The sequence below is a fragment of the Andrena cerasifolii genome, chromosome 10, assembly GCF_050908995.1.
Source record: "Andrena cerasifolii isolate SP2316 chromosome 10, iyAndCera1_principal, whole genome shotgun sequence".
Lineage (NCBI taxonomy): Eukaryota > Metazoa > Arthropoda > Insecta > Hymenoptera > Andrenidae > Andrena > Andrena cerasifolii.
The window spans coordinates 8,876,896-8,897,899 of NC_135127.1; the positions used below are offsets into that span (position 1 = coordinate 8,876,896).

A 21,004-nucleotide genomic window follows, 5' to 3' on the forward strand; every position below is an offset into this window, starting at 1 on the left:
TTTGAGTGACGGGCGGGCGGGGGCTTGCGGTTCAACTAATCACAAGCACGTTCAAGTAGTTGTGCAGAAGCATCGAGGGGAGATTCGTTTTCGCTGAACGCTGCGTTAATTTCTACAATAGAAAAATGTCGAAGTACTCGATTGTGATGGTACGCCACGGCGAGAGCGAGTGGAATAAATTGAATCTGTTTTGCGGCTGGTACGACGCCAATTTATCCGACAAGGGTGAGTGATTCTTGGGATAAATCTTCAAGGGCAAAAGGTCGAGAGCCAAAGTGTCGTGGAAAGTCGGGTCTACTGAATTCGGTATTAGCAATTTGTTTGGTTAAGTCGTACAGTGACGTTCGCTTGGAATTTCAGGTAGGACTGAAGCAGTTGCAGCGGGGAAGGCGGTCAAAGATGCAGGGTACACTTTTGACGTCGCTCACACGTCGGTATTGACGAGAGCTCAGGACACTCTGAAATCGGTTCTTAAAGGAATAGATCAAGAGAACATTCCTATTTGTAAAACGTGGCGTTTGAACGAGCGTCATTACGGTGGTTTGACGGGAATGAATAAAGCTGAAACGGCTGCTAAGTATGGCGAAGAACAAGTACAGATTTGGAGAAGGTCCTTCGACGTGCCCCCTCCACCCATGGAACCAGGTCACAAGTATTACGACACTATAGTAAAGGACCCGAGATACGCCAACGAACCAAAGCCAGAAGAGTTCCCTATGTTCGAGTCTCTTAAATTGACAATCGAGAGGACATTACCATATTGGAACAACACTATTATCCCACAGTTGAAAGAGGGAAAGAGAATCATCATCGCTGCTCATGGAAACAGCTTACGTGGCATTGTCAAGCACTTAGATCGTAAATATTTCAATTCACAAAACAACAGGGCTTTAAAAAAGCATCGTGCTAACTCGTTCTCCCTTTTCAGAAATGACCAACGATCAGATTATGGGTATAAATCTGCCAACTGGTATTCCATTCGTCTACGAGCTGGACGAAAACTTCAAGCCCGTGGTATCCATGAAATTCTTAGGCGACGAGGAGACCGTAAAGGCCGCAATGGCTGCAGTCGCTGCGCAGGGTAAAGCCAAGTAAAGTCACCGCGAAATGAAAGCCCATCGTTACGTATGTGAGAGAATTATTGACTAGCTCCTGGTTTTACCGTTATGAAATGTAATTTCATCGTTACGAAGTACGCGTCCTGTACGAGAAATATTCGTAAAAAGGAAGATGAAACTGATGAATATAGTCATCGTTTTTTGGTAATGGTTTAACATCTTTAAGTTGTAATTTATTGAGAAAGGTATTTATTGAAAACCATTGTAAGGTATTATAAGAGAAATATAAAAGAATTTAGAAATAAACGGTACGTAATTATCCCTCAACGCGAGGCTTCCGTTTCCGGTGCGATTGAGAGAGAGTGTGTAGAAGAAGCATAGGAGATTGGAAGTTGGTGAAAGAAGTGAGAAAAAGGGTAGGAGAGAAAGATAGAGTGTGGAGTCGCACAGTGGCGTGAGGAAAGAGTTGAGCGCAGCAGGAGTGTGGGGGAGAAGAAGGTGAAGGAGGATTGAAGGAGAAAATAAGTTAGAGGTTGAATACTGCCGGCGGCAGCGTCGGAGTTGAAGAAGGAAAGTCGGTAAGGTAGGGAGCGAAGAGTGGGAAGAGGAGAACGTGGTGTGCAGCTATCAGAAGTAGATACAGATAACAAGGCGGCTGATAAGCAGTTGCCGCCTAGGTCCCTGCGCAGAAGCTCCCATGATCAAAAAAAAATTATGATTAGGTATATGTATCCAAACATTACATTTTTTTTCGTAATGCTACACTTAGTCCGGTTTTAATAAACTCCCTCTTTATTTTCCCCCCACAATGGGCCCATCAGACCGTTTGCCACCTGAGTCTTTTTTCTTAAATCCGCCACTGGCTAACAGTGAATCATTGATGGGACAGTCACTCGTATCAAATGCCAGTGCGATTGGTTTGGATTTTTTTCTTTTATAAACGTTCATTGATGATAGGGGCCTGCGTAAGTAATATGTACGTATATATTTCGCGGCTACTTTAACCTAAATGTTGCAGTGATACAAAATACATTTGTATTTTGAAAGTTTCGACATTGCTCGAGCATGAATCGCGTCGACTTGAAAGTCGTTTTGCTGGGCACTGCGTCTGTAGGGAAAACGAGCCTCGTGGAGCGTTTTGTACATGAAAGGTTTAATCAAAGCCTCTCCTATCAAAATGTAAGTATACAGATATCAATACAGTATATCCTACGTGTATGATTATTTATTATAAGTATTCACGCCACCGAATAGTTTCTGTGAATTTCTCACAGTGCGACTTAATGCGAGGTATACCGTAAAGCGTCGATCAGGTTTGTTTTGTGCAAATTAACAATTTATTATAAATTTGATTAGCCCTACGCAGGATGTGTCGAATTATCCAGGATCGTTATTTATAAATTTTGTGCGAATTCTAAGATTCAGATTTCCCTGACCTAGGGACTACACTAATTTAGGTTGTCCTGTTTCTCGTAGTCCGCGGCATGGAGGGAATATTCTAAAATAGAGTTATTAAAATTTGCGCCGAGAATCGTGTAGGAGGTGCGTCACGAAAGAAATTAATCCAGTTCCACTTTCCGTAGACTATAGGCGCTGCGTTCGCAGCTAAGCAAATAGAGGTCGACGAGAAAAGACTGATCATGGGGATATGGGACACAGCAGGCAGCGAGAAGTGTGTATTTCTGATCGTTCCTTTCATTCGCTCTATCGTCATTTCTGTAATGTAATATTTCCACAGATACGATGCAATGACTAGAATATATTACCGTGGTGCGAAGGCTGCTATAGTGTGTTATGACATTACAAATTCAAATACATTTCAGAAGGCAAAGTTTTGGGTAAGGGAACTCAGAGCTATCGAGGATGGATGCAAAGTGTACATTTGCGCGACGAAAAAGGATGTCTTAGAGCACAATGCAGTCCCGTCGCCTGATGTAGACGTTGTGCAAACCTATGCCGATGGCATTCAAGCTAAGCTTTTTGTAACATCTAGTAAGACCGGGGAGAATGTTGGTAAGAATATAAATCAGATCCGTACTGGTATCTTAACATTCGATATGTTTATTAGCTTATTCTTTACAGCTGAGCTGTTTAATGATATTGCGTTAGACTTTATGTCCGACCCGAACAATGTACAAACAGTAGAAGAGAGAATAGAAGTAAGTAAAGAGCCCAAGAAAACACGCTGTTGTGGGTTTACATAGCGAAAGCAGTATCGAAGATTGTCACAGTTCTGTTATTTTTTCGTACTTCACATTGCTCAATGCGAGCAAATATTACGGATGCGAATTGGCACGGTATACCGGGCCATGATATGTTATATTGCACATATGGAAATGTAAGCGGAATTCATACTCAAGGAGGCGATATTTAAATATACTTTACATTTTTTAATACTTTCCTTAATTCTTAGGCTTCTGCCTATGAGAACAGCGACGGTAACGTTTCGTAGAATGCAATTATTAACTATTTAGATTTACAGAGAAAATTTATTAAATACTATAGTATATGTTGGCGCGAGAGACGCCGGAAATTATCGTCAAGTGGGGATATTTTTAAATATTTCTTATGAGATAAACCTTGATCCCTCCTGAGAGCTGCAATGAGAAAATTATTAAGGTAAACCAGTGATTAATCCTTAGTCCGACGGCTAAAATTACCTTTCGTTACGTTACATTCTCTATCAAGAATGCTTCGTTAAGAAAAATTCCCACTCCCACGTTTATTTCGATTAGCTAGTAGCTCTATGGCGGTAGAATTGAAACACAAATTTGTCTAACTTTCTCGTAAATGCCGAAAAATACAAATCCGCTAATGGTAAAGCCGCCGACTCTCGGATGAAAGCCTGCGAAAAGCCTGGGAGACATTTTCCAATCGTTATTACTTGCGGAATAGAAGATAAGTAGTTTGAAAAACAAATCGTACATACCCTCTAACGCCACATTTCCGATAAACTTCCTTCAACATTAAAGATATTTTCACTTCATCTTTGTCTGCTGACGTGTTCGATAACATTATTCTAGTTTTCGCAACGTCCAGAGGCGTTGTTATGGCCGCGGATATACCCACTACAAAGATCAACGCTCAATAAACATTCCATTGCGATCTCCACGAATGCTGCACATGAACATTCCGCTACCTGACACAGCTCCGCAAGTGGCACCTTCTATAGGCGTGCATTCACGCTGAACGCGCCGCTTCCAACACACTTTGAAGTACTCCCACAGTGGCATTTGTATTAAGCCAAATGGTAAATCACGGATAACAGTACTCCCGTAACCACGGTATAAAGTTTTTATGGCTAATCTGTGGGTATCGCCTAAAAGTGCCTGCCTCCTTTGTTTCACTACTTCTACCGGTACTCGAATAAGGCATGCAACCTGTTGGCAATATCTCAATACTGTTAAGCAGATCGCTCGGTTGGTGGTATTTAGAAGAATTACGGGGCCTCTTATTTGTAAAAATTAACCGAAGGGGCAGTTTACCGTTTCTCCCATCGACGCGGCGGTCATATGTATAAGCGAATGATACTGGTAAGGTACGCGGGGTTGAAACACCTCTTTGATTCCTTCGTAAGTTATAAAAAATAGCGAGGCTGTAAGGAGTACGGCTATTAATAATCGAAGTCGTTTTTATCGATAACGGTGGGTAAGTTTATTTTCAATTTACCCGTCGGCACGGAGCCTACCAGCACAGGGCCCAAGCCCTGATACAGCCGATTGAACCCGCCGGATTTCATGAAGCCATGCTGGCTTTGTAAGCGTGTCTTAAGCGTATCCAAGGGAAAGAACGTCACGTCGCAAATGACCCCTGCGAGGCCACCTGACTGTTGCAATTATAAAACGTTTTATCCATTTCTGCTAGTTAAACATTCGTGGTATCGTAAATTGTAGGAACGCTTATTCATGACACGAAATTGTCATTAGCCATATTCGAAATTTCAAGGTGATTCAAAATTGTTCTTAAAAATAGAAAATTGGAAGAACGTGACGAAATAAATATTTATGTACGTGAATTATCATAGAATATATAGAATTTTCTAAAACATATATATATACCTTTTCATGCGAAAGAATTAATAACGCGATTTAATGACTGGGAAATTGAAATTAGTGTTTAACAGAAAACGCGATTATTACGAGATTGCGTATGATTTACATTAAAAATCATTCACCCTTGACAGTTATCAGTATTCATGCTAATATAGCGATCGAAGCAGGGTTTAAATAAGAATAACAGGAAGCGTTCGTCACTGTGACGAAATTGAAGGATGGTCCGCGCGAATTCAAAATGATGGTCCAGTAATTGTAACGAGTTTATTCGTGCCTGATAAACGAAACTGGCGCGTATAGTTAGTGAATCGATGTTAATTTAATGTGGCGGCGATATCAATGAACTGAAACATGCGTATTAATATATCGTACATTCTTTTTTGCTTTCTACTTACGATAAGAGACGTGATGAAAACATTCGTCGCGCTCACGTTCTGCATAGGATGATTATCCTTGTGCAACATCGCTGACTGTTACAGTGACTCTTTTTATGAAGTTAACTATTTGAGAAGTGATTGTAAAACGGAATAAATACGTAATTGAAGTAATATATCGAAAATCATTGTGCAGAGGAAAAATTAACCATCGACGGAATACCAGCCAGTCGTTGATGGATTAACGGAAATGATCATCGGACGTAGTAACGAAATATCTACTTGAAGATTTTAACATTCTTCATGTATGTTTTAACGAGACTGCTACGTGAAATCGAAGACCACGTGTAAGGACTTGCTAGATGACATCACTTTACAAATCGACCACACTCGAGGCAGTTTCTTATAGTCTGCTAGAGAGACCTAACCTAACTCTGCGTCCTACGAAGTGTCTACTGCTGTCCTCTAAGTTAGGAAAAGCTTCTAACGCTTCGACTAGCGCCAGGGAATTTGAAATTGGAATCAATTGGAATACGATGCTGTCTCCGATCTGGTGGGCATTTTATGCATTTGATATTAAAGAGAAAGTACCTGTTGCTGGTAGCATTGTTATATTCAATCGTATACGGGAAATATTCAAAATTTTATTATCGATCAAGTGTATTCTTAAATTGCAAGGGTATAAAAAGAAACTAGTCTGTTCTGTGGTATCTATTGGTAGATGGTTATAAAGTACGATAGTATTTCTCTTATTTGTTAGTAGATGGCAGCAGATGAAGTTTCGTTGTGGGTAATATAGGTTGTGTAAATATGTTGATAATGAAGTGATATGAAATTCCTATTCCCTTTTCCTATTATTTTGTTGAAACGGACAATTACATTAGAGTACCTCCTCAAATACGTTATATAACTACTAGCGGAACTTCAAAAGTGCGTGCTTGAATCTGGTTAGATGGGACTCTAAAAAGTTAGCAACTAATAAACAGAAGAACAATTAATTATAAACATTTATAACTCACTTCATTCATTCTTCATTCATTCGATAAATTATAAAGTCGCGCGCAAACAGGCATACCACAACACAAACACGAAACCCCACAGAACAGTTTTAACTTGTTCTGTTGCGTGATACGTAAATAGAGCGATTATTAATCGTGTTTATTTCTGCTTTACAGGTAAGGAATTTTTACGTAAAAGGCTTCAAACTCAATCACCGGCTGCATTTTGGACTGCATTCACCGATACGAAAATTCTACAAGATATTACTATACTTGAATTATGAATTACAAATGCATCTTGTGTGTTAATTGTATCGCATTTCACTTATTTCAATAAAATGCAGCTAAGTGATAAACGAGTATTATTTCTTAAAAAGCCTTTCCTTCCACTACTTCTCCTTCCTATTCCAAATCATACATAAAAGACACTAAAAAAAACACGTAAAATGAGAACTTAACTAATCCTGAATGCTGGTATTAAATAATCCTTCCACGCTGAGTTGCTTTTAAAACTCTTCGCGTTAACGCACTGTTCTAAAAATGACATTTAATATTCTGCAACTCTTTCGACTTTCGCTCGATCCTTCTGCGTCCTAATAGCTTTCTGGAATCGCTACTTGGTGCCACCTCTTTCGACATCATGTTCTCCTGTTACAAAGCCAAATTTTGTGCGTTCTGAAATTTTTGGCCAGATTTTGGCCCAGGTATCAGGAGAACATGAAGCGAAAAGAGGTATTCTGAATTTCAGCTTCGAAGGCATCCTCGATTCTCTCTCCGAAGACGTTACTTAGTGCCACCTCTTTCGACGTCATGTTCTCCTGTTACAAAGCCCAATTTTGTGCGTTCTGAAATTTTTGGCCAGATTTTGGCCCAGGTATCAGGAGAACATGAAGCGAAAAGAGGTATTCTGAATTTCAGCTTCGAAGGCATCCTCGATTCTCTCTCCGAAGACGTTACTTAGTGCCACCTCTTTCGACGTCATGTTCTCCTGTTACAAAGCCCAATTTTGTGCGTTCTGAAATTTTTGGCCAGATTTTGGCCCAGGTATCAGGAGAACATGAAGCGAAAAGAGGTATTCTGAATTTCAGCTTCGAAGGCATCCTCGATTCTCTCTCCGAAGACGTTACTTAGTGCCACCTCTTTCGACGTCATGTTCTCCTGCTACAAAGCCCAATTTTGTGCGTTCTGAAATTTTTGCCAGATTTTGGCCCAGGTATCAGGAGAACATGAAGCGAAAAGAGGTATTCTGAATTTCAGCTTCGAAGGCATCCTCGATTCTCTCTCCGAAGACGTTACTTAGTGCCACCTCTTTCGACGTCATGTTCTCCTGTTACAAAGCCCAATTTTGTGCGTTCTGAAATTTTTGGCCAGATTTTGGCCCAGGTATCAGGAGAACATGAAGCGAAAAGAGGTATTCTGAATTTCAGCTTCGAAGGCATCCTCGATTCTCTCTCCGAAGACGTTACTTAGTGCCACCTCTTTCGACGTCATGTTCTCCTGTTACAAAGCCCAATTTTGTGCGTTCTGAAATTTTTGGCCAGATTTTGGCCCAGGTATCAGGAGAACATGAAGCGAAAAGAGGTATTCTGAATTTCAGCTTCGAAGGCATCCTCGATTCTCTCTCCGAAGACGTTACTTAGTGCCACCTCTTTCGACGTCATGTTCTCCTGTTACAAAGCCCAATTTTGTGCGTTCTGAAATTTTTGGCCAGATTTTGGCCCAGGTATCAGGAGAACATGAAGCGAAAAGAGGTATTCTGAATTTCAGCTTCGAAGGCATCCTCGATTCTCTCTCCGAAGACGTTACTTAGTGCCACCTCTTTCGACGTCATGTTCTCCTGTTACAAAGCCCAATTTTGTGCGTTCTGAAATTTTTGCCAGATTTTGGCCCAGGTATCAGGAGAACATGAAGCGAAAAGAGGTATTCTGAATTTCAGCTTCGAAGGCATCCTCGATTCTCTCTCCGAAGACGTTACTTAGTGCCACCTCTTTCGACGTCATGTTCTCCTGTTACAAAGCCCAATTTTGTGCGTTCTGAAATTTTTGGCCAGATTTTGGCCCAGGTATCAGGAGAACATGAAGCAAAAAGAGGTATTCTGAATTTCAGCTTCGAAGGCATCCTCGATTCTCTCTCCGAAGACGTTACTTAGTGCCACCTCTTTCGACATCATGTTCTCCTGTTACAAAGCCAAATTTTGTGCGTTCTGAAATTTTTGGCCAGATTTTGGCCCAGGTATCAGGAGAACATGAAGCGAAAAGAGGTATTCTGAATTTCAGTTTCAAAGGCGTCACCTTTAAAGTTGCGAATCGAAGCTGCAAAGGTTTGGAATTTGGATAGGAATATGTAAAAGGTATTTCTAAATAATAATACAGTTCTTTTCAAGTTTTTCCCACTTTATTTGCAGAAAAGGCTTTTACAGTGTTACAATAAATTAATATAAGTATGTAGAAATGAATGCTGATTAATATTGTATTATTATTAAGTATAAAATATATAATTTCACTTCATTTTATGTATAAAATCACTATCAGCTTTCCATCATTTGTCTCACTTAAAGTTCCTCAATCCTGTCTACCGAGAAATGTTCCCAAGGTTAATCTGTAACAAGAAGAAAATATTTTTAGCAATCTGATTTGTCTATTATAGAAAATACAACAAATAGATTTGTCTATTATAGAAAATACAACTAATTTTAGGCAGAACATATAAAGAATATAATTATCTTCCTAATTTAAGACAATTCCCCTTTATTTCATGTAAAATACATCTCAACGCTGTACAATTCTACTAACATATCAGTAAAGTACATAGGAAATGTATAATATATTAGTAACTTGAAAAATATTTTTAGTAACTTGACTTGTCTATTATTGAACATGGGAGAAACGTTACAACAGTTTGTCACGTATGAAAATATATTAGTAAAGGGAATAATGCGCTCCAAAATCCTGGACCGGGCTATCTGTGTTGGAATTCAAGTTAGAAAAAGATCGTACAGAGAACTTTTGCATTGTGTGACAAGCTCTGTGAGGTTAAAACTATTTAAATATTACCTGCTGTCATCTATTGCTGAAGATGTAGAATTATAATGTGCAGCCATCTATTGGTCGATAAGGGAATAGAAGAAACCGTCGCAAGTACGTGGTCGTGGTGGAGTCGTCGTTCGGATTCGAAGCCCCTGATTGCAGACCGCATGCTAACAATGAGGCAGAGGGTGGTGTTATCTAGAAATATTCATGAATTGTATACTTATTTATTTGTTTATTCATAATTTGAGGTCGTGGGCCTCTCCTAGAGGCACTGTAATACATTATACAATCATTTCCAACAAATAAATCACTTATTTATTGCTTAAAAAAGTGTCTTAAAAATTTATTCAGTTTCCCCATTCCTTTTAAACAATTAAAGGAACACTCGTCTTGGGAAATGATGGACATAGCACGAATTAAAATCTCTGCAGTATATTTTAATCGATATCGAAACACAGCATATTGAAGACGTACGGTTAAAAGTGAGCAGATTACTTAAAAAAAACAAACTCATTGAATCGAAACGCAAAACCTCCAATACTCCAAATCAATTACGATCCCCTCGAAACATTATTATCTGCAAAAAAAAATGGTCCAAAAAGATAGCCACTCGTCAAATTTTCACGCTCTTCCCTCAACAGCACCGAAGCTAGAATTTCGACGTTTCCCCAGGAGCGTTTGTACGTGAAACGGTACAATCGTACAATCGCGCGATTACAATATCACTTCTAACAATAAATAATCACGAAGGGTTAGTACCAAGTTGAGAATTTTGGTCTCGAATCTGCCGCCATCTCTGGGCAGCTGCGTTTAAGTACACTTTAATCAATTACGTATACATGTATAGACATCAGAAGAATAGCCACGAATATCTCGAGCGTGATTACAAATTCGTGAACCCAATTCCCATAATACGTGTATCCCAAAATTTATTAATATCATCACCGAGTTCCGCCGAGTTTACATATATAATTTCCACGAGGGCTCCAGATGGCGTTCTCTAGAGCAGAAGAGAAGCACAGACGCTTTCTCGAATGTTTCAGCCTGTGATCAACGAAGAATTCTACTTAATTCTGACTAGCGTTTGCATCGCGTGAGTCCGCGTATTTTTCGGTAGCCGCGTGACATTTGCCGGGACAAGGAGATCATCGAAGTTAGCCAGCGGACAATCGTCGATGGGTACGTCGTTCCTCGTCGTCTTGTCTTGATTGTCAGCGGAATGGTTCAGCGAGCTGCGACGCCAGGAAGAACTCCAGCGACGGGGACAAGGCGGGAACGCGCTCGTTTCGCGTGAAGCGCGTGGACGGGACAGCAGTGTGTCGAAGACATCGCAGAAGCAAGCGATTCGAGGCTAGTGGCCTTTGTTGTAAGTGTCCTTATTCTGGTAGCCCTGCACGTATCCAGATTGGTCGGGCAGGTCCTTCCGGCCGGCGATCCCTTTTCCTTTCCCGGTTTGGTCGAAGCGCTGCTTGTGGGAACCCGTGTACTTGCTCACGTCCGTGAGTCTGTCCACGGTGGAGGCCGCTTTTCCTGCCTAAAGAGCATCGATTGTATTAATGCAAAGCCTTGTAAAGATGTATAGAGAATAATAAACGACATCCCTCTGAAATCCATACGCACAGGGGCGGATTTGTGTTGAAAATTTATTCGAATAAAAAATTATTCATTACTCTCGAAAAACTTCATTATATTCGAAGGTTAGTCGAATAAAAATCCATCCCTGTGCACGAACGCGTAACATTTTATTCGTTCCTTAATCCTTATTTCCAAGAGTTAAGCAGATACTAGAAGATTTAAAACGTTCGAGACAACTATTTGCTGCAGTGCTGTGGGGATTGGGAAGGCTGTGATTCGTGGGCGACGGGGATTATTAATTTAAAATTTATCGATGTTAAATGGACTTATAAGGCCAGGTTTAATGGCATCGTAAATCTTCTGCGTCGAAGGTATGGCCGACAAGGTCGCGGAACTAAATGGACGAGGTAAGCTACTCACTTGGATTAATTTATGAAATCGTGGGTGGGGCATACGGATATCGATTCGCATTTGCATAATGTGGGGTTGATCACAGTGTGGTTTCTTCGTTTCAAATGGATTACTTGGACAGCGGTAACAGACCGATGAAAGCGACTTTCATTATACAGTAGGTAGGTACTTATAGATTTCTAAAGGAGCTTCAATCTTTAAAGAACTCACTGCTTAACTTCGTCGATATCTCGCAATGAAAATACTCACTGCTGAGGAGCCACTGCTGAATCCAGGTGGTCCACAGTTCGCCATCTTCTTCTTCACCTCCGCCAAGTCGAGCTTCTTGCTCTTAGCCAGCTCCTCCAGGAATGCTTTGTACTGCTCGATGCCCAGTTTCGTAGATCTGTCGATGAAATTAATTCAATATAGCCGCGGATATTCCCTGGGACGAATAAAGAGCATCGCTTACTTGTGCTTCTTGAAGTAAATCCCTGTGTCCGTGGTGGTGATCTTCTTTCCATCGATCACCTTCGCCTGCTTCATCCACTTGTCGCTCTGACTCAGGGTGATCAGCTTCCCGTCGCTCTTCGGGTCGCCGAATTTCGAGAACGCCTTGAAATTACCCAGGAAGCTACCCGGCTGCGTGGCACTCGGGCTGCTGGGTGTCGAGCTCCCGGTGTCCTCCTCGATCTTCAGGCTCGCGGCCTTGCCCGCCACCGTTTCATCCCCAGACTCTTCGGCGACCGCGTTCTTCTCCGTCTTGGCCCCGTTCTTCTCCGTCTCGCCGTCGCTATTCTCCACTGCGGCGTCGTTCCTGCCCCCCTCGGCGTTGGCCTTCTCACTGTCAGCCTGCATCCTGGCGCCTAAAACTGCGCAAAAGAACAGCTGTCTCCTTTCCACACTGCGGACTGAATCCTCCCTCTCGGCCAACGCGCTTAGAAATACGAACTGGGCAATGATTCAGGATGAATTAACATTTACTCACAGCAAATGCTATGGTGCCTCTACGAGCTATAGTGACTTAGGTGTGAGGTGACTCAGTGGGGTCTTAACCGATACCCTGCTGGGTACGGGCCGCCAAACGGACCCTCTACTACCTCTTGCAGGACTGTGTTTAGGGAAGACCAGGACAAAACTGGGGTCCCAAACGGTAAAGTCTCCAACATTACTTCAAGACATGCAGTGATTTTAATTTAAAATAAGTTGTTAATATAAAATAATTTATATTACAACTGTTCTAATGCAGTACATATACCTTACTACAATGGATTTTTATTTAGTACGTGCTGACAGCGAGACAAATTTTAATTGCCAGTAGCAAAGCTTAATTGATGTCTTTTAATATTGATAATCAATTTCTTCAATTTCTTTTTTATTTTATTAAAATTATATTACTTAATCTTTAGGGCCCCGGTTTTGTCCTGGTCATCCCTAAGCGCAGTCCTGCAAGAGGTAGTAGGAGGTCACGTTTAGCGGCCCATACCCAGCAGGATATCCGTTAAGACCCCACTGAGAGGCCTCACACCTAAGTCACTATAGCTCGTAGAGGCACTATACGTACGACCCGATGCTACATTTGCTCCTCGAGTATAGATCATTGACGAGCTAACTCGTCCTGCTGGATCGGGACGCATTAACTCGACTTCCTTCTGTTTCTCGTGAAAAAAATCATCCCTTTTCTATACAACGTCTTAAATTGCCGAATAGATTGTAAGGATTTACTGGGGTCTATCAATTTGTCTGCGATGTCGCGTAACGTACGTCGTAAGTAATATATTTTCGGATAGTTTGCCCAGGTCTCATTACGGTGCGCGTGATCCCATTCATAGATGCCGCGAAACGGCGAACACTTTCTTCTCTTGTTCAGACCTTTTTAATGGGTCGCCTCAACGGCTCAAGGCGCAAGTTATTTCTGAGCTAGAGCATAGAATACCATAGTGTTATTGTTATCTTTACCGTTGCGATTACTATTATTTTTCCCTTCTCTTTTTTCTGAATCTGTGTAGGGTAGATGTCCCATTTACTGTCAGTGTCCCTATTACTGCCACTTTATTTATTTCACTTAAAACAAATATAATGTATAACGAATAGAAATATAAAGAATGTACTATAATAATAAGAAGAACAGTCCCAATTTTATGATAAATTATTTTTTAAACTATTCATTGTACATAGCGTGTTTATTAAGTAAAATAAATGAAGTGGCAGTAATAGGGACACTGGCAGTAATTGGGACATTTACCCTATATATGCTTTTTGTCCGGTATTCAGGCTAACTATAGCTGACTGTCTCTTACTTAGTTATATGCTGTTTTGTATCTAAAGAGTAGGTCCCGTTAAATTAATAAATAAATAAATAAATAAACTTGTCAACTTGCGCACAGAAATTCGGGGCCTCAAGGCCCCCCAAACCAGCGCGAATTTCACCGCGGGTCAGATAACACTGCCCATGAGCCACCGCGTATAAAAACTGCTGTCTTATCCGATCCGCGGCGCGGAGCGGATATTCGCGTTGGTTCGGGGGAGCCTTTAATGGGTCAGGCGCCAAGCGCGCGCCCTTCTAGGGGTGGCTTGGGCCTCGTTTCCCAGGGAACTTCCGCGATCAAAGTTTCTCGGACGGGAAACGAGCTGAACGAATCGTGCATAAGGTGGCGGATCAGGGTCAAGTTTAAACGAGTATATTACTATGGAAAGCGTGTTGGTGGACTGTTCGCGCCATTAGCGTGTGACGGGCGGCGGCGGTGACGTTTTGAGGTCAAGCAACGCGAGCTATCGATTTAACATAATTCCCGTAGGCGCTCCCGTCAAATTGACACTAGCGTTTTAATGAGCTGTCTTTAGCCATTAATGCTCCTCCCTAATCGGCACGGATTACCTGATTACGCAAATACCTCGAAGCTGGCGCGCTAATTTAATTAATTAACTCCCACGGAAAGTAACTACGGCTCTTATCGACGCACCGCGGCACAGTGCTTTCCAATTGGTTTAATTATTATCGACGAGGGTGTATGGGAGAATAAAGAATCTAGTAGCTATCGATGATAGAGTACCTCTGTTCTAGTTCGTTCTACTGCGCGTGCATCCCCCGGCCAACTCCCTGGGCTATTGTCACAGATGGAGGACTGCGAGGTACAATGGTGCAAGTCTGAATCAACTTTCGCCGCTGAATGGGAAGAGTATTCCCTGCTCAATTACCAGAGGCTCCCGAGGCGACAAGCTTTGTTATTAAAATAATACGACTGGGACATTCTGTCTCTTGGAAATACATCTGTTCTTCCCTTACCTAATTTCTATGACGAAATAACGTTGAATTTATTTGCCGTATTTTCTATTTATCTCCTGTTTTAAATCTGTTAATTCTAAGTCAACTGGCTTATGCGCTTCGCGCGGTTGATTTTCTCCGGTTTAAACAAATAAAGTTTTAAACAATCACCCGCCTGATTTATTTTTGGTATCATCCCTTAAACAGCGAGCTTTAAAATCTTTAAAAATCTTTCGTTCCAGATCCTCGTCAGATCATTCACGCGTTGCAACTGGGACGCCCCCGTAATTCACAGCTCGTTCAATTGAATGAACAAAGGCGAGCACGTGACAAGCCAATCGAGCCGATCACATTTGTTTTTCGCTCGTTCAAGGATAGAAGACAATCGCGCTATTCTGCCGCCTCCCGCGAACACGATACCTCTGGAAGGGGCCAGCTTCCGAGCTGATTGGCGACCGAGGTTGCAGGTGTTGTCTTACACAGGCGGAGGTATTAGAGTTCCTCGAGGACGCGAGTGCGTCGATTTAAATTCGCGACCGCAGAAGAGCTGTTTCAGCGTCGATGGAGAATGATCCTGGATCGCCGCCGATCTGTGGAAGGCCGCTGGCGACGCGCTATCTCATGACTATAAATAGAGATTACGGCGGCAGAGTGTGTTAACGTGATTAGCAAGAAACAGGAAGCGGGGGAATGATTAAGTAATACCGGTCAGGTGTCGAACCGCCGCGAGGCGCGCCGCGCGTCTGGCAAGTAGTATAAGTCAATCACTGCGGCGAGCGCCCTGATTATCCGACTACACACCCGGTAGATTTACCACGATTTCGATGAATGTTCTTCCGCATCCTAGTAACATCGCTGAAAAGGCTGTACTAATTGATATTTGCGAGTGTTTATGGAAATTGTGGTAAATAAATTTGATTAAGTTTTTAGTACCGAGGGGTCTCTTTGGATTTAAAGAATAATTACAGCGATTCATTCTCTACGTTAACAAGCAATTCATAATTTATACACTGTAGCGTGGAAAATTGCGGAGTCTGATTTCTTTGAATAATATCGAATTACGTGGAACAGTTGAGGGGTGTTAATAATTTCGTTGATTTATTTTTTATTTTTATATTTTTGTAGATCCATATATATATTAAACAAACTAAAAAATTGTAGGGATTTGTACGGAGTTTAGTTATTTTAACTTTTTTCAATTATTTGGTTTTGTATAGGTAGAGTATATTTTATTTTGGTATATTTTTATAATTCCATAAATATTAAAAACACTGATTTTTTTTTAAATAAGTACAGATACTTATTTTCTGTTTTAATTATATTTTTGCGAAAATTCGAAAACCGGTTTAACTGTTTTTTCTTTTTTTTAGAATAGTGGAATTCGGAAACTGTTTTTTCATAAGTCGATTTCTGTATAAACCCTACTAAAGGAAACGTGAGAGCATACCACGAGGGTAGGGAAGAGGAAACGCTGCGCCACGCTTTGTGTACAAATGGAGAAGCTGTTGAACACGCGTTGCAGGAAGGAATCTGCGCCCCAAGGCGCATGTGTTATATCGATCTTCTCGTTCGGGGAGCACGCAGTCACCCTTTTAATACATCTTTGAAACTGCGCTTCACCCCTGGCTGCAGCCGAAATGGGAGCTACGGGGGTTCTCCCTAACAAGCTTCCCAAACCAAACTACTAAAATCCTCGATCCACGCTCCTCGCCGAAGCTATCCTTCCTGAACCTCTCATTCCAGAACAAACTACTTCTAAAATTAAAAACCAAAGCTGCCTGTCCTTCATCCCCTTTTTAAACACTCAATCACAGAGTCCACCACCCCTACAGATATTATTACATTCAGAGAAACTAAATAGGCTGATAAAGTTTACGATTAACGCGAAGCCACTGCAGTGCCAAATTCGAGAGCAAGCTATCAGCGGGAGAATTCCCAAGTGTCTTCATTCTCCGGAGCTCGGTGATAAGGGAACTGGCGCGAACTCGAATTTTCCGCAGCCCATTTCGCAGAGGCCTGCTTCACCTGCGATTTCTGCCAAGAGGTTCTCGCGTGCGACCGCACCGTCACGTCTGATAGCGAACGGTGCACGCGAGCCTCGTTCCCCTTATCGCCAGCCAATGAACGCGCGCCCACTCTGCCTCTATCTCGCTCGGCGGAGAAGCAACGCGCTCGTTATATACATCCGTTATCTCAGTCGCGACGCTGCTGTCCAGTTTTATTTGGATATTACGTCAACCGCGTTACGCCGCGGTTCGAAATAGCAGTGTCGGTCGCGGCGAGCGAGGGGAGTCACTAGTGATAAACCGCCTCGATATTAACAACGCGGAACGTTGACACGTAGCGAAAAGACTCGACGAGGGAAAAGACAGAGGAACTTGGTAGAACAACCCCTCAGGGTGAACAAAATAATTTAAGTCTCAGCGGACTGTAATACTTTCGATAATTACGCAGCGAGTTTTATAACAATCGTGCGAATGATTGTTTGCTCTGCGAATGTTAATTTGAGTGGTCACCTTTCAGTCAGCTTCCGATGGCCACACGGGATTCACAGTCCGGTTTCTAGTTCCACGCGCACTGTATCGATTTTTCTCCCAAGTGTTTCCCCGAACAGAAATTTCAGTATATTTTCGGCGCGCTCATCGCCGCGACTCCAGCTCGAACGAGACCGAGAGTGAAACTGAGCTCCCTCTGCTCCACCACCACCAATATTACCACCACCTCCTGCACCCCCACTTAAGCCAGCAGCTGCTGTGCTCCTACGTTCTGGTTATCACCTACTTTTATGCATCCGAAAATCATTACCATTTCTCCCATTTTCCTTTAACTTACAATGTCTCTTCTGCTTAGAATATGACGTACGTAGATGCTGGTTGGATTCTAATGATTTCCGAAGTTCAGCCTTGAGGGAGCCCCGAGAAAAGTTTGCAGCTTTATCTGTGCCTGATTGCTGATATCGGAGCTGCTATTTTTTTTATTAAAAATCGTTTGCCGCGTAACGTAGAGTATGCTGTAAAAGTTGTGGACCAAGGTTCGACCGGAGGAAGAGAACGAGATAACGGCAACGGTTGTTTAAAGGTAGATATCAGCGCTCGCTGTGCCCCTGTGTTTTATTAAATGATGCTTATTGCGAGGTGATTTGCAGGAAGGTGAGCGTTGACAGCAGTTGTAAAAAGCTTCGACGTAAAAGCGTCGGTCTACAAACCGAATGGATATTCAGACGCGATCCTTGGCCCATTTTTCGAACACCGTCGAGGAGAGTGTAAAGTTGACTTTTCTACGCCCAAGTAGTATGACTCAACGATATGTCGTACGAGCCAAGTGGCTGCCTTCACCACCACCCATGCCCGTCACATTCGACTGGAAAGTAAGACACGCGCTCATCAATATTTGATCGCGTAATTGCAGACTTGTGTCGCCTCGTCAGCCTTTAAAATCCCTGAAAACAAAATTCAGCTTACACGGGTATACATCTAGCAACGTACATAGCTGAAGTCGAGCAACGCGGCTCTCGTATTTATAAAAGACTAGCGTCCCCCGTCTGGGCTTCGCCCGAGATATTAGCGTGATTGATTCCTGTTTATTAGAATTAGTATCTTTTAAGGAAATTAAGTATTTTGAGAAAAAAAAATTCTTAATAATATTTCGAAGAAGATAACGTTCTCTCCAAATTTGGGAGATTTATTTTCCCCCCAGCGGAACACTTACCAGGCGTTTCTTCGTTCCATGTTAATAACGCGTTTTTGAGACATGCTGCGTAGCCTATGTCCATCCTAGAGTATCCTGCAATAACGTGTGAAAATTTTAGGAAGATTAGTTCAATAGGTGCTGAGTTTTGCGCGAGCATAAAAATCGCCTCTCAATTTATATAATAGTATAGATGGCGGGAGATAAAAAAGCATTGATAAAGAAGTCGCTTGTGTAATTAAATTAACACCTTGGGGCGTGTAATTTATTAAATGTGTGATTAAAGGCACACGAGGCGCGGCGGGTGAATCTTAAAATAAAAATGACTCGCGCGGTGCATGTGTCGCGAGGCGAGCCTTTTGTTAAAGCGAAACCGGTGACGAGCTTTGTTTGACAGTGAAGGACTTGTTGCGCGATGCATATAAACGACGCCGCTTGCTGTTGGAGAATTCTACGGCTATAGTTGATGGGAAGCATTTGCTGCGAGTAAGGGTAATTAATATGAAATTCTGCACCGATCAATTTGTCGCAATTTAATGGTAAGAGAATGCGTAATTAGATACAATTACGATAATAGGAGAATAAGGTACTGAGCGAAAGCAAGTGGCAGATAAATTAGAACGAGGGTAATAAATGGCATCAATAATTGCACGGTGCAATATCGATGCGTTGGCAGAGATCTGTGCTGCCATCTGTTAGCAGAATGCTGGGCTTAGGGTTGATTGGGGCGCGGTAAAGAATAGACTTATCCTCGGTGGATGATTCCTAATTTTCTACAACTACCCCTACACCAGTGGCGCACCCAGGGCCGAGGGGAAGAAGCCCTGACACCCCCTAAAGAGGGGAGCTTTGTAAAAAGAAAAGAAAAGTAGATTTTATTGCTTAAATAAATTTTTATAATCACCTAACGAATTTGATGGAATTTGTATTAAAAATATTTTTATTCGTTCAACTGGGTTCCCCCCGAGATTTAATCCGGGGTGCGCCATTATTCTACACTGTTCCAATATGCTCACGCTGCTTCTCTTTGTTCGTGATGTACTAAAATTAGCAATGGAAATTATAGTTGACAGGGAGAACTTTGAACGATATCGCAAAATATACAGCAGAACTGAAACAAGATAGTGGCCATGAGTCGGTGAAAAGTTCGTTTATTTTGGACCTCTACGTTGAATTGCATTGACAGATAATATGAGAAGCCTGTGCATGCTCACTCCAGGCCTTTTAACAAGAAAATCGAACTAGGTAGCTAGCGCCAACATGCTCAACTAATTTTGTCGAATGATAATCACTTAAAAGCCCACGTAGTCTAATTCAGTAGCATTACCTAGAAAATTATTGTGGCTCAACAGATTGCAGAGGAGAGTAGGTGTAATAAATGGTTGGCAAGCGAATGCATTATAAATATATCGGCGAGATCGTCGCATTTCACGCGCGTGGGGATTCTTCATCTTCTTCCTCCAACGCCTGGAATATCTGAACTTTTCTTCGGCGAGTAGAAGTGGTCGCTTATTTCTTTCCCTTTCTCGCGGTCGTTTTCACGCAAGCTAATAAAATACTGAAAGAAACGGATGCGGCGGAGAAACAGAATTAAATAATAACTTTCATTAAATTACAACGACACTAGAAACCAATCTTCATACGCGATAATATAATACAAATACATATATATATATATATATATAAAATGTATATATATATTAAACTCTGTATTCGATCCGAGATCGAATTGAACATCGTACAAAAACCTTACAACGGTCATGCAATGCGATTGCACAGAGAAACGGCGCACAATCCTTGCTTCTTAAGCGTCCCGGAAGACGCAAGGAAAGGAATATATCTTCAATTACGTTCAACTTACGCAATGAGTCATTAAATAGGCTCTGCGGGCCAGGATTGGCTCTGAACGTCGCGCAGAGAAAGAACAGAACAGGTGGGTATATTGTGACTCGTCTAACGTTCGAAGCGAATCCTGAACGACCGAGAGCTTCGAGGGATCGTAAATCCAATGAACATTGGTCGATCGTTAACTTAAATACACGAGCGACGAACAGAACTGTTTGAGAACGTTCGAAGGCGACGATAATCGATCACTCCCTTAAAGAAGGAGCAGCGCTTTATAAATAGTTCAAGCTTTCCACGAGTGAAGCTGTTTACAACTCGGTGAGGGTGTCCACGGATGCACGAAGTCGAGATCTACCGGTGCAGTCGCTGAGTCCCTTGCTGGTCCCCACGCCGTCCAATCGAGAGACGATTTCCTCCCTGAGGGCGACGAGGACTCGTCGATCTTGCCTGTTCTGTGGTGGAGCGATCTGCAGAGCCTCTTGGACGTCGGACAAAGCGACGTTCAACAATCCTGAGTCGACACGCGCCTTCGCCCTGGCGTAGAAGGCTTCGTACGACACTGGCCGGACCTTCAGTGCCTCGTCAGCGAGCTCGATTGCTTCCGCACATTCCTGATGGGACAAATAACAGGTATGAAATGATTGGTAGTTGAAAGCTTCGGGCATCGCTGTGATGTTTTGTTGGGTCACTGTTCCTTGGGTCGAAGAAACGATTTGGATGTAAAACTTAAA

The 21,004-nt window shown here is 42.2% G+C and overlaps 5 protein-coding genes across 14 annotated transcripts in view; 2 read left to right on the forward strand and 3 right to left on the reverse strand.

Annotated features, from left to right (window-relative positions):
• The first annotated feature begins 35 nt into the window (after window positions 1-35).
• On the forward strand, window positions 36-1,364 carry Pglym78 (phosphoglyceromutase 78). Its single transcript, XM_076821904.1, has 3 exons — window positions 36-225; window positions 361-858; window positions 929-1,364. Exons 1-3 carry the CDS (start codon window positions 126-128, stop codon window positions 1,093-1,095), a joined length of 765 nt encoding a protein of 254 aa, XP_076678019.1. The 5' UTR covers window positions 36-125; the 3' UTR covers window positions 1,096-1,364.
• Window positions 1,365-1,855: 491 nt separating this feature from the next.
• On the forward strand, window positions 1,856-3,454 carry LOC143374065 (ras-related protein Rab-24). 3 transcript variants are annotated; one of them, XM_076821908.1, is made up of 5 exons: window positions 1,856-2,023; window positions 2,077-2,237; window positions 2,642-2,730; window positions 2,797-3,071; window positions 3,141-3,454. In XM_076821908.1, the coding sequence occupies exons 2-5, from the start codon at window positions 2,124-2,126 to the stop codon at window positions 3,260-3,262; spliced, it is 600 nt and encodes a 199-aa protein (XP_076678023.1). In that variant the 5' UTR covers window positions 1,856-2,023; window positions 2,077-2,123; the 3' UTR covers window positions 3,263-3,454. The 3 variants fall into 3 exon arrangements, with proteins under 3 accessions (XP_076678023.1, XP_076678021.1, XP_076678022.1); XM_076821907.1 differs by having other exon boundaries at window positions 1,869-1,975; XM_076821906.1 differs by having other exon boundaries at window positions 1,857-2,237.
• LOC143374061 (mitochondrial S-adenosylmethionine carrier protein) lies at window positions 3,102-5,896 on the reverse strand. Of its 2 annotated transcripts, XR_013086603.1 has the most exons (7): window positions 5,506-5,896; window positions 4,728-4,884; window positions 4,544-4,653; window positions 4,198-4,438; window positions 3,988-4,126; window positions 3,719-3,914; window positions 3,102-3,655 (listed from the first exon to the last, which is right to left on the reverse strand). XR_013086603.1 is itself a non-coding variant. In XM_076821903.1 (6 exons), exons 1-6 carry the CDS (start codon window positions 5,572-5,574, stop codon window positions 3,803-3,805), a joined length of 828 nt encoding a protein of 275 aa, XP_076678018.1. In that variant the 5' UTR covers window positions 5,575-5,896; the 3' UTR covers window positions 3,102-3,802. The 2 variants fall into 2 exon arrangements, 1 of the variants encoding a protein (XP_076678018.1); XM_076821903.1 differs by having other exon boundaries at window positions 3,102-3,914.
• Window positions 5,897-9,723: 3,827 nt separating this feature from the next.
• On the reverse strand, window positions 9,724-17,397 carry Ringer (tubulin polymerization-promoting protein ringmaker). 2 transcript variants are annotated; one of them, XM_076822114.1, is made up of 4 exons: window positions 17,258-17,397; window positions 11,949-12,342; window positions 11,747-11,882; window positions 9,724-11,045 (listed from the first exon to the last, which is right to left on the reverse strand). In XM_076822114.1, the coding sequence occupies exons 2-4, from the start codon at window positions 12,332-12,334 to the stop codon at window positions 10,863-10,865; spliced, it is 705 nt and encodes a 234-aa protein (XP_076678229.1). In that variant the 5' UTR covers window positions 12,335-12,342; window positions 17,258-17,397; the 3' UTR covers window positions 9,724-10,862. The 2 variants fall into 2 exon arrangements, with proteins under 2 accessions (XP_076678229.1, XP_076678228.1); XM_076822113.1 differs by having other exon boundaries at window positions 11,949-12,348; window positions 17,258-17,396.
• Window positions 17,398-19,563: 2,166 nt separating this feature from the next.
• Rols (zinc-RING finger and ankyrin repeat domain-containing protein rolling pebbles) overlaps window positions 19,564-21,004 on the reverse strand; it is a 48,981-nt gene continuing 47,540 nt past the window's right edge. For all 6 annotated transcript variants that reach the window (XM_076822108.1, XM_076822107.1, XM_076822104.1 and 3 more), the window contains one exon: window positions 19,564-20,884. In XM_076822108.1, coding sequence (XP_076678223.1) covers window positions 20,582-20,884 — 303 coding nt within the window. In that variant the 3' untranslated portion in view covers window positions 19,564-20,581. The remainder of the gene's footprint in view (window positions 20,885-21,004) is intronic.